The sequence below is a fragment of the Vulpes vulpes genome, chromosome 3, assembly GCF_048418805.1.
Source record: "Vulpes vulpes isolate BD-2025 chromosome 3, VulVul3, whole genome shotgun sequence".
Taxonomy (NCBI): Eukaryota; Metazoa; Chordata; class Mammalia; order Carnivora; family Canidae; genus Vulpes; species Vulpes vulpes.
Window position 1 is genome coordinate 76225595 of NC_132782.1, and position 12467 is coordinate 76238061.

Consider the following 12467-nt stretch of genomic DNA (forward strand, 5'->3'; position numbering starts at 1 on the left):
TCCCAGCCAAGCAACTTCTGATTCCTGCCCCACAGAACATGTGAGATAATACGTATTTGTTGTTCTAAGCCACTAATTTCAGGGGTAGTTTGTTTCGCAGCAATGGAAAACTAACTCAACCATTTTGGAGAGCAACTTGGCAAGATTGTGTAATATTTTATTTAGGTATATAGGCTATAAGAAATGCCTGCAAATATAAACAAAGAGACACATATGAGGAGATTCGTTGTAGCACTCTCTTAAAAAAAGATTTATTTACGGGTACCTGGGTGACTCAGTTGGTTAAGTGTCTGCCTTTGGTTCAGGTCGTGATCCCAGGGGTCCTGCTTCTCCCTCTCCCTCTGCCATTCCCCCTGCTTGTGCTCTCTCTCACTCTCAAATAAATAAATAACATCTTAAAAAAAATAAAGAAGATTTATTTATTTTAGAGAGGGGAGATGAGTAGAGGGAGAGGAAGAGAGGATCTCAAGCAGACTCTACTCTGAGTGTGGAGTCTGACCCGGGCTCAATCTCAGTACCCTGAGATCACGAACTGAGTGAAACCAAGAGTCCCATGCTAAACTGACTGCACCAACCAGGTGCCCTGTGTACTATTTTTTTTAAGTTTTATTTCTTAAGGTAATCTCTAAACCCAATGTAGGACTTGAATTTGATGCTGCGATCAAGAGTTGCACCTCCTTTGAGCCAACCAACACACCCATTACAGCATACTTTAATGTCAGTTGCATAAAGAGTAAATAAATTACAATATATTTATACCGTGGAAAACTATGGAGCAGTTAAAAATACATTAGGTGTTATGTGTATGGATTTGGATAAATCCCTGAAATTTAGTATAGAGTGAAATGTGCAAATTGTAAAAGCATATGCGTGGTGTGATATTATTTATGTAAATTTAAAGATATATACGGCAATACTATAATATATTCTATAGAGATGCTCCCAAATGTAGGAAAAATTAAAACATGGATGGGAAGGATGCATTTCAGTGGAGGGAAGGAGGTGGAGGAATAGAATAAGTGGGCAGGGCATCAATGTAATATTTCTGGTAAAAAAAATCTGTACCAAATAAGGTAAAATATTAGCCTGTATTTAACCTAAGTGGTAGGTCCATGCATGCATTGTATTATTTGCTGAGTTTTCTCTTTGTTTGAAATACTCTTTATTGCCATTAATGTAGATTTTCATTCTTTTATTTTTGGGGTTTCTTCTTGGCTTCGGAAGGCTTGCCTCTCAGCATATTGTCTTTTACTTTTGGTGTGTTATCTCCTCCCTTTACTGTGATATTTCCTTATGAATTTGCATTCTTATTTCATACACACCCTGCTTTCCTGTTTGTAAGGACATAGCCAGAAACTGCAAAATTGTCTTCTTTCTTGTATCATAGCACTGTTGACAGTATGTTTTTTGCTCTGCATCTTTTTGAAAGTGCTTCCTCCTCTAATGATGTAGAACTTTTTTATGCAGACCCCCACGTTGGTGTTTTTCTGCTTACTCATTCCTGTCTGATTTGAGCTCTAATCCAAACTCTGTTTGCCAGTTGGCATGCCCCTGCAGGATCTTCACCAGGGAACACGATTGTTTTTTAAGTGCTTTAGTCAAATGCTGGGTGTCTGGCTGGCATTCATGGAGCGCGTCTTTGCTGGAGTAGGATGGGCTTCTGTTGTCTCCCTATCACTTAACTCTTGGACCATGACGAGGAGACACACATTTCTGGGGTGTTTAAGATATTCTGCAGTTCTTCCTTAGTCAAAAGTAAGACACAAAAAGCCGTAATCCTGTAGGTCTCTGCTCCAAGGGTCCTTCTTACTGATACCCGTGCCAGCAGCAGATTTCACATCTCCATGTGCAAGGCCAAAACCTTTCCATTTCTAGCCCCTTGCATATTGGGAAGGGTGACCTGAGTACCTGGAGGAAGAGGTGCTAAGGACAGTGGGGATTTGATCCTGGCTGCTTTTATTTTTATTTTTAAGATTTTATTTATTTATTCATGAGAGACACAGAGAGGGAGGCAAGAGATACAGGCCGAGGGAGAAGCAGGCTCCATGCAGGGAGCCGGATGTGGGACTCGATCCCGGGACCCTGGGATCATGACCTGAGCCAAAGGCAGATGCTCAACCACTGAGCCGCCCAGAAGTCCTGACCCTGGCTCCTTTTAAAAAGAACTTCCCACATAGACTGAAGGGTGATAGCCTGACGTTATGGTTGGCCATTGCTGAGTCCCTGGACTAGGAGAGAATTGGGGTAGATAAAAATCTTTTCTTATCCATTTACCATCTGACTTTGCTATTTAGTCTCTCAATTCAAAATGTGGGTGTGTCACTGATTGTCATTCTGCTCCTGACTATGCTGACATAGTGGAAGCTTTATCCACAACTAGCATTGGTGCTATTGGGAGTATCATTGTTTTCATGTCTTCATGGGTATTTTTAGAGGGATTTGGCAAAGGCCTTGTCAGGGCTGGCTGGGCTCTCTAACTTTTAGAATGGAAGGTCAACATTGCCCCTTGTATGTCTGGTAATTGGGGGACAGGAGCCTCTGTGAAGTCTGCAGTAGATTCCATGCACACCCCAGGCTCCTGCAGAGAGTGCACTCTTCTACTGATGTCTTGTACCGCCTTTCCAAAGTCCATTGAAGACTTAAAAAACTCTAAGTTATTTGAAAAAGTTTCAGACCCAAGTTAAAATGCATTTCTCTAGATTTCTTTCCCCCATCTCTGTATGGTCCATTACCAGAAATGTGTGTGACCTACAGAAAGTACTTTAGGGCAGTGCCTCTCAAACAATTTGTGGGGAAGGATTAGTTCACACATGAAGTCAACTGGTCACATGCTTAGATGTTGGGACAAAGCTGTAAACTGCTATAAAAATTTCTATGCTTTCTTTCAAATCCTGTCCTTATCTCACTGTAGACCAGCAATAAGCAGTGTTCAGCTGGCAGTGGTCCACAGACCACACTTTGAGGAGCACTGCTTTGAAAGGCCCTGCAGAATTACATTTTGGGACAAGTATTTGTCCTGAATAATAATATCAGCCTACAGCAGTATGCCTGAATCGTTGATCTTGTAGAAAAAAAAAAAAAAAAGGTATGTTAGTCTGGGTTCTCCAGAGAAACATAAGCAATAGGATATATAGATAGAGATTTGGTATAAGGAATTGGCTCACACTGTTATGGAGGCTGAGAGGTCCCAGGATCTGCCATTGGCAAGCCAGCGACCCAGGAGAGCCAGTGGCGTAAGCACCAGTCCGTGTCTGCATCCAAAGGCAGGAGACGATGGTGTCTCAGCTTAGCAGTTAGGCGGAGGGAAGAAATTATCCCTCTGCTTGTTTCGTGCTATTCAGGCCTCCAGCAGATTGGATGAGGCCCACCCAGCTTGAGGGGGGCACTCTGCTTTCCTCGTCTACTGACTCAGATGTTAATCTCATTCAGAAAGACTCTCACAGACATGCCCAGAGTCATGTGTAAGCAAATCACATGAGCCTCCTGTGGCCCATTCAGGTTTCACACATAAAATTAACCATCTCAGAAGGGCATCATCTCAAGTAAATGTGAGTGGGGCTCTTCTGTTTATTACTCTGCCAGGAAACATGCCAGTTCCCTGACCCTAAAAACAGGAACCACCCTTTCATTTGTTATTGGTTTGTCTATTATATTAAGTGTTATTTCTGACATAGTTAACATATAGTGTTATGTTCATTTCCGGTGTACAATATAGTGATTCAACAGTTCTCCACATTACTCAGTGCTCATTAGGGTAAGTGGACTCTTGGGGTGCCTGGGTGGCTCAGTCGGTTGAGTGTCTGACTCTTGATTTTGGCTCAGGTCATGATCTCAGAGTCTTGAGATCGAGCCCCAAGTGGACCTCTGTGCTCAGCATGGAGTCTCTCTCTTCTGTCTCTGCCCCTTCCATCACCACCCCCACCTGCCTTACGCTCTCTCTCTAAAAAAATTAAAATAAAAAAGATAAGTGTACTCTTAATCCCCTTCACTTGTTTCATCCACCCCTCCCCCACCCCTTTTGTTTCAGCGTCCTGATACCATGTCCTTGAGGTGACCATGAAGGCACTCTCCCGGGTGACCAGGAAACAGACTCCTCTAAAGTTCCGGTGCTTTCCATTCAAATAGCTCCTTCCTCCTGATAGAGCCAGCTGCTTGCTGACAGCACGTGGCACTGGGACCTCCTGGTGTTCTGCTCAGACACCAGGTCACTCACCACCGGGGTGCATGATGCCAGCCAGCTTCTCTCTGAAGCTGACCCTTTGCCAGGTCCTTACTGACCTCTTCCTAATAACCCAGTGTATTTAGGGATGCCTGGGTGGCTCAGTTGGTTAAACATCTGCCTTTGGCTCAGGTTATGATCTCAGGGTCCTGGAATCAAGCCCAGCATTGGGTTCTCTGCTCAGACTCTTTCTTCCTCTCCCTGTTCTTGTACCCCGGCTCATGCTCTCTCTCTCTCTCTGTCTCTCTCTCTCTCTGTCAAAGAAATAAAATCTTAAAAAAGTAACCCAATGTATTTTTTCTTCAACCTAATGAATCCATGGTCTCTTTGCCCTGCATCTTTCTTGCTTCATATAACGTTTAGCAAATAATCACTGATGGTATTATTGAGAGAATGCCTAGCGTTAAATCGAGTGCTTTCTATACTTTATCTTATTTCATATTTACAAAAATGCTATTCGGTGTGTATCAGAATTTTTGAATAGGACAAAAGTGTTGTGGACAGAGGTTAAGGAACTTACCTACATGGCTAATAAGGATAATAGATAGAATTCCAGTGTAATATCAATTTTGACCTGAAAGTTCTGGTTCTTTACCATGAAACTGCACTGCCTTGCAGAAAACACAAAGAAAAAAAAACCCCACAAACATGTTCACATGCTAAGCAGTCACATAAATAATATCTCTCAATGAATAAAATTGCCATTGAAGAAAAATATTTTTGTTCTTTGTCTTCCCTAGAAGGTTCTATCTTGAATTTTCGGGTCAGGATCATATTTGTCTTTGCTGATGAACTGGTGTGTTTCCTTTCCTTAGCCAAAGAGAGAATCTTAAAGCTTGGGTTTCCCGGGTGGCTTGGAGTGAAATTTAGCCCTTAATTGTGGCGGCTGTTTTTACCTTACTTGGGATACTGTTCTTCCCTTTCTTGAACATACTTCATTTATCTGTACGTGTGCTTTGCTTGCACCTTTCCTTTCCCACTAGATGTGGAGCATTTTGAGTGCAGGCCGAATGCACTGAATGTGTACCTAATTTTGTCAGCTGCCTTTTCTAGAAGCAAATGATGTTAGTATATCAGGGGAGGATTCAGTTGTGAAGTACTTGACATTGGTTCTGTGGCTGACCTAGGTTGTGGCTTGGAGTTGTTCCACGGAATGTAACCTTGTTACTGTGGTCGTAAAAATTTGTGTGGCACCTCCGGAGCTTCAGACAACCAAGAGAAGGATGGATAATGGGGAGCTGTTTATGAAATGTGGGGAAACTAGAGTGATGAGCGGTGACAAGGGAAGAGGGTGCTCTCTGCACATGTGCTGACCTCGGGGGGAGGGGTGCCCTCTCCAGGTAGTGAAATCTGTGTCTTCCCATGTTTATATGACTTAAACTTTTAAAAGGACAGCTGACGAGGCTGACAGGGTCCTGTGGCCACTGCTGGGAGGGGAGCTGAAGCCACACAGGAAGCATTAGCCAGTGTTGTGAAGTAAGTACAGCACATGGCCCCCCAAAATCAGGATCGGCCCTAGGAAAAGTGAGACTGGTCCTGATTCATACACCTGAGTCTCACTTTTAAACATGTTTGGTCTGAAAATTAAGTTGGTGAACAGAGGAGATGGTAATTGAAGTGTTTGTCCAGAGGAAGATTCTTGGATTCTACTCTATGTGTCAAGATAGATTTGGGTGGGAGGGGTAAGTCTGGCTTATAATCAGCTGAAGATATCCCCCCTGTAATTGGCCAGTGCAGACAAATTTGGAACTAGCATCCTGCTGTGGGTGATGGGCCGTGGATGTTGTTTTGCTGGCCGGCCAGGGGTGAGGGTGGCTTGGAGCCTGATGGCTGGCTCTGGCCTCGGCCATGCGTCCGTTTGGGGGCCCAGAACATTTGTGGAGATGTCCCAGTTGTTGTGATGACTGAAAAGTACCTTTGATAGAAATAGAGAAATCAGGAAGTGTGGCCTATTTTTCAGGAAGATAATTAATTCATTTTTAGACATCTTGAGTTTGAAATGAGAGTTTGACATCCGGTGAAGATGTCTGGTGCTTAGCTGAGGCTGCTTAGTCGAACAGCACTCAGGAGGCTTGTGTTCTAGAACTGATCGCTCTACTAACTGGCCTTGTGTTCTGGACTGAGCCCCATAACTTTTGGAGTCTCGTTGCTTGGTTCATGAGGCAGCGACTCTCTGCCCTGATAGGGACGCACTGCTCTATGCTCCAGACTAGAGAGAGGGCACGTGGCATGTCCTGCAGGCTTGTTGCTCAGAGGTGTCCCAGGGAAAAGAAGGCAGGAGCCCCCGCCCCCTGGCTCCAATGTCCCATGATCAGGACAGTTGTTGTCATGAATGTGGATTGAGGGACACCAAGGTTTGGGTGTCCTGCGTGGTCCTCCTCAGAGACCTGCTGTAATTTATACCTTGTGACTCCGCAGTGCCTGGAGGAGCCACTTGGGCTGCCCCCACTGATTGTACAGATGCAAACTTCAGTAAAGAAATGGGACTGTACACGTGGGAATGAGGATTGGGGAGGGAGCTCAGGGATTATTTCTCTCCCACAGGACCCTGGCAGGGAGGCCCTCGTCTCTGCTTGAATACCCTCAATGATGGGGAGATTACCCCTTCTACTGCTGCCTGGTTCACATTCCTGGAGGTCTGTAAACAGATGTCCTTTACTCACAGCCTAGAATTGACTCCCCGTACTTCCCGCCTATTCCCTAATCCCACCCAAAGTTCCATCAGTCCTTGTAGCCCCCTTTCCAGATGGGGGAAGCAGAACACGGTTCCTGACATGCCCAGCAGCTCACTCAGTGTAACAGTCATGTTCTCTCTGCTGCAGAGGAGCCCACGGTCCTATCTGCCTTGACTTTAGCTCTTCAGTGCTTGCACTTTCCATCTCCTTACCAGCTCTCTTTCCTCCCTCTCTCCTTAGCCTGCACCACACTGGTGGGAACTCCTAAGTTCCAGGGTTGGCATCTGGGCAGAGAAGCTTTGACTAGAGTGTCTGTTGGTCTGGGCCCAGGGATGCTTTAATCCCCTGTAAAATTGCCCGGAGCTGTTTTGTTCGGGGGCACCTGAGGTGCCATTCAGTGGTACACCAGGGCAGGTGGTGTGAGTGGTGTCTCAGAGGGCTGTGTTCCGAAGCTGCTTTGGCCAACAGGTGTCTGCATCCCAGTCAACCTTGGGGGCTGCTTCTTCAAGGGACAGAAGGTTGTGTGTATTTATTTAGGGCCTGCTCTTTCCCACCTGGTTCAAGTGCTGTGTGAGTGGATCATCTGCTTTACCCGGGACAAGTGAAACCCTTGGATCTCCACACGGTCACAGTGAAGACACCCAGTCCCTAGGGAGCCCAATGCTTCTGGGACATGTGTTCCTTATGAGTCCTGAGGAGTACTGAGAAAGAGTTTATCAGGCCAAGGAAAGGAGTGGAGAGCATTCCTGTTTGTAGGGACAGGATTTGTTGATGCCATGGTGGCCCACAGTCTGCAAGGTTCGTGATTAAATTGGTAAAATGAAGTAAGGTATAAAGTGAAGAAAGTGATAGATCTGGAGATCATTTGGGGAGTGATCAGGTCCCCATGGGGACCCTGGCATTTGCTGACCTTCCCTCTAGAAATGTGACTGTTATTTGAAAAATGACACTGGCCATCTGAAAACCAAGGTGGCCCTTTCAGGAAGGAAAGAAGGAATGAATAATGACACCTTTCTCTCCTCGCTCTTGCCTCTCTTGTGAACAGGGGGAAGATGCCTTTCCACCATGTGACCGCCGGCCTGTTGTACAAGGGGAATTACCTCAACCGATCTCTGTCTGCTGGCAGCGACAGCGAGCAGCTTGCTAACATCTCCGTGGAGGAGCTGGACGGTAAGGAGCCCGCCCTGTCTGGGAGCTTGGCCGCCCATGGGGGGCACTGGAGGCTATTGTGCATCTGAGGTGAGCGTGCCAGGCTCTGGCCGCCAGTCGTGCGGCCAGGTCTAACCGTGCTGTGATGGGAAAGAGCTCAGAGGTAGTTTCTGCACGAATGGCTTCTTTGTAGGGAACCCACTTTGTGGCCTAAAAAAATCTACAGTGAATGTTCTGGTTTCTGTGTCTGCTGACCGAGGGGATAGCTTGTAACTACCAAAATATCTTTTCCAGTTTATGGAGTCTTTCCCACCAGTGGCCTTGCCATATTTCCATATTGGCATTTATGTGGGGCCCAGCTGTCCGGGAGGTAATGGCTGGAAAGCCCTGCTCTTGACTTGGGGCCACGGTGCTTTGAATCCGGCCCAGATCAGAATCATCTGGAAGCCGTGTCTAGGTGGGAACAGACAGCAATTATTTTAATTGCTTCTGTTCCTTTGTAGCACAGTGTAGGCCTGGTGTCTGGGGCAGGCTCAGGGAGGAGAACAAGCCTGGGCACACCATGACTGTATTCATCCTGGGACAGTGCCCTGTTGTATCTCCACTGGTCAACTAGCTCCCTGATTAAACAACAGCATTAAACCAAGGAAGAAGGAGTTTATTTCTTCTAGAACCGAGAATTAGGTTGATTCAGCCAGCTGTTTGTTTGCCTGGGTGCTGCACCTGCTGAGGCCGAGCCAGAATCCATTTTCCCTAGTGTTTTGGGATGCCATGTTCCTTGTAACACCATTTTAAAGCATGAAGTCGAAATTTGCTTTCTAAAATAGAGAAGTCACAATTACCCGAGATGCCCCATATATTTGCTTTTAAGTGAAATGGTCTGACCAGTGTGCTGTCTGTGTGCACAGATGGAAGCCTCACGGTCGTTACTCACATGAAGAAGGTGGGGAAATTCAGCCCTGGGCCAACAAAGCCACACTTGCTCCTGAGCTGGCAGGAGTGGAGGAAAGTGGAGGATGGGGTCACCGGATAGCTTTTCCTGCTCTTGTGCAGTTTGATTGCTTGCTTAGCTAGAGAACTGGCAGGTGGTAAAGCAGCTGAGGCTGGGCTGGGTCCGTGGGGAGGTGGGGGGTGGGGTGTTGCAGGAAGCAGGGGTGCAGTGGCAGAGCCAGGCTCCTTAGGACCAGCCGTTGCTTACTGTAGTCTGCACAGAGGCTGGTGGGAGGACAGGAGAGCAGGACCCTTGGAGCACCTGGCCTCCAGATGGCCAAGGATCTTCAGACGTGGGACGCAGAAACAGGCAGTTAGAGCCCCTGACGGCCCCCAAAGGGAGGTGACCAGAAAGGAGGCCAAAGCCTGGCCAGGGTGTTTAGTGGCTGGGCCTCCTGGCACCTGGCGAGGCCACTCCCAGTAGAGATTAGGGAAGCATGGGGCCTTGATGGGGGGTGGGTTTGCACTGGTGTTCAGGTGAGTAGGTCCCTGGGCTCAGTCCTCAACAGGAGGGACTGAAGGCCTCACTGAGTGGAGGCCGGGAACACAGGGCAGAAAGTCCCTCATTTGGGGCAACTCTTAAAGGGGCTGACGTTACTCATAAAGGAATTATGGAGATCACCTGTGGCTTTCACAGACCCTGCCTTCCCCTTTCCCTTCCTCCTCCCTCTCAGCTTTGTTGTGAATAATCAAGAGATGGTATCTCCTCAGAGCATCATCGGCTTTTTTCTCTGTTAAATCTGGGCCATGGCCAGGGCGCACAGCCTTTCAAGAGGACAGTGGGCTGGAGTTTGTGGCCCCCTGGGGTGGCTGGCACAACCACCTTCCCATCTTTGGGCAAGCAGCTGAGGCAGTGCACAGGCCAAAAGGTGCCTTCTCAGCAGGCGAGAAGAGTGGAGAGAGATTCTTTTTTTTTTTTTTTTTAAGATTTTATTTATTTATCTGACAGAGATCACAAGCAGGGGGAGCAGCAGGCAGGGGGAGAAGGAGAAGTAGACTCCCCACTGAGCAGGGAGCCGAATGTGGGACTCGATCCCAGCATCCTGGGATCATGACCTGAGTCATAGGCAGGTGCTTACCTGACTGAGCCACCCAGGTGCCCAAGCTGGAGAGATTCTAGCAGCCTGCAAGGCTAGGTGGGTGGGCCTAGTGGTGGGGGCCCTGTGGGGTCACCGGTGGAGTCCAGCCAGGCTTTAGGGCCTGAGGCCTGAGGCTGGCGGCTGAAGACACCGTGTTTGTCCTTCAGGAGGATAATCCAGGCTCACAGCTTGGAGAAGGGCCATTTATTTTCTGATGGAAGATTCCTTCTACTTATTTACTTTTGGCCACAGGTGAACCCTGAGTTATGACTGCTCATGGTTTATGATGAGCATCTTGGGGCTCTGGGCAGGGCTGTGCAGATGTGTGCTGAGTTTAGAGCAAGCAGGCAGAGTCTGAACACCAAGTGCAGGTTGATTTTCGTGGAAGGCACGTGTCTGAGGCTTTGCCTGCTGGCTGTTTAGGACAAGCTGAGCCTAGAGTACTGCTACTGCTCGTTTATCCTCAGAGACACGTGGTATGTGCAGGGAGTTGATGTGTTGGACACTGGTGGACATCAAACCATCCTTTGTGATCTGTTCGCTGGGTACCATCTTCCTCACTTTGCCCCCCTCCCTGCCTCTCTGGCTGCAGCCCCCGCTTAGGTATCGCCAATGGGGGGACAGGTTCCTCCACCTGGCTAGGGTTTTTCACCAGGGATGAATGCCCCTTTGGTGTAAGGGCCAAACTCTTGCAGTTCAGAGTGGTTACCCTGCCAGAACAGGCATGAAAAGAGCCACTCGCTGTGCAGGCCATCTCCAGCTGACATTTACTCTGGCAAGTTTCTATTTCTTTTTAAACAAAGCTCAGGAGGAAATTATGCAAAGCTGCATCAAGTTGGCCAGATTAGAGTTGAAAATCACCTAACAAACTCAGCAAGGATGAACTGGTCAAGATCCATCCTTCCTTCCTTCCTTCCTTCCTTCCTTCCTTCCTTCCTTCCATTTGTCTAATGGTCCATTCCTGTTTATTCATTTATTATAGGAATATTTACCCAAATGCTTTCTGGGTGGAGCAGGAAATCAAAAAAGAATATTATTAACTGTTTCCAAGGAATTTGCAACCTATCCAGGGAATGTATGTATATACATTTATTAGCAGTATCTTGTGCTTCTAAGACTGTATTATGTGGAATTTTATTAGACATGAGAATTATAATTTTGTAAAAGCTGTTTTCTTAAAACTATTGAGTAAGCTTGTGATGCTATCATAATCGTTCATTTTGTATCCATCTGAAGTTCATTCATTTTCATTCATATATGGTGTGAATATACACTGGATGTCAATATACTCCAGTTTCGATATTCATTCAATCCAGGATGGATATTTGGGTTTCCAGTTTGGGGCTGTTAGGTTATAATCTAGTCGTCCCCCTTCTGTTATGTCTGTGATGTTAGAGTCTGCTGTCCTCCTGATTCCCTCGTGGCAACTGTGAAATGTCTGAGTGTGGGCATTTCATGCCTTCCATGCTAATCCTAGATCTTCATTCTTTTTGTCCTCCACATTATATGTCTCTTCTCACATCGTTCTCTGCACCCTGCATTCTTTCTCGAGTTTGTATTCTACATTGATTTACTTGGTCTATGGTCATTTAAACTTTTTTTTTTTCTGCATTTAGAGCATATTTTCATTATAGATGAGGTTTCAGTTTCTTTAAAGCCTACTTTTATTTCAGTAGTCCTCGTTCCTTTTTAAAAAACTTTTTTGGAGGCACCTGGCTGGCTTAGTGGTTGAGCATCTGTCTTTGGCTCAGGGCATGGTCCTGGGGTCCTGGGATGGAGTCCCACATCAGGTTCCCCGCAGGGAACCTTCTTCTCCCTCTGCCTGTGTTTCTGCCTTTCTCTCTGTGTCTCTCATGAATCAATAAAATCTTGAACAAAAAACCTTTTTTGGTCAAAATAGAATACAGAAAAGTATTAATGCACAGTTCAGTTATTATTGAACGCAAACACTCATGCAATAACCACCCAGGTTAAGGATGGTAGTATTGCCGGTACCCCAAAGCACCCTGAGGTCCGTCCCATGTCTCCCTGGCTTATTCTCATTGTTTCCCTTCAGCCCAGTTTGTGTTTCCCTTCAGCTCAGTGGGGTCATGCCATAGCTATTCTTTGGTTCCCAGTCTCTCTTCCTTAACATATATGCAAGACTCAGTCATGTTTTGGAGGGTACCTGAAATTGATTCATTTTCATTAATAGATAGTATTCCATCATATATAAATATTTCATACTTTAATTATTTGTTCTATTCTCAATGACTGTTTGAATTGTTTACAGTTTGTAGCTATTAGGATATAAACTCATTGTCCCCCCATCCTTGTCACTGCAGCAGCTTAAGATGTGCTTTCCTCATGGTTCTG

General features: G+C 46.3%; 1 protein-coding gene across 13 annotated transcripts in view; it reads left to right on the plus strand.

The window, feature by feature from the left end:
- Positions 1 to 12467, plus strand: part of CALN1 (calneuron 1) — a 544567-nt gene that overhangs the window by 151481 nt on the left and 380619 nt on the right. For all 13 annotated transcript variants that reach the window (XM_072752791.1, XM_072752802.1, XM_072752797.1 and 10 more), the window contains one exon: positions 7940 to 8064. In XM_072752791.1, the coding sequence (XP_072608892.1) occupies positions 7940 to 8064 (125 nt within the window). The remainder of the gene's footprint in view (positions 1 to 7939; positions 8065 to 12467) is intronic.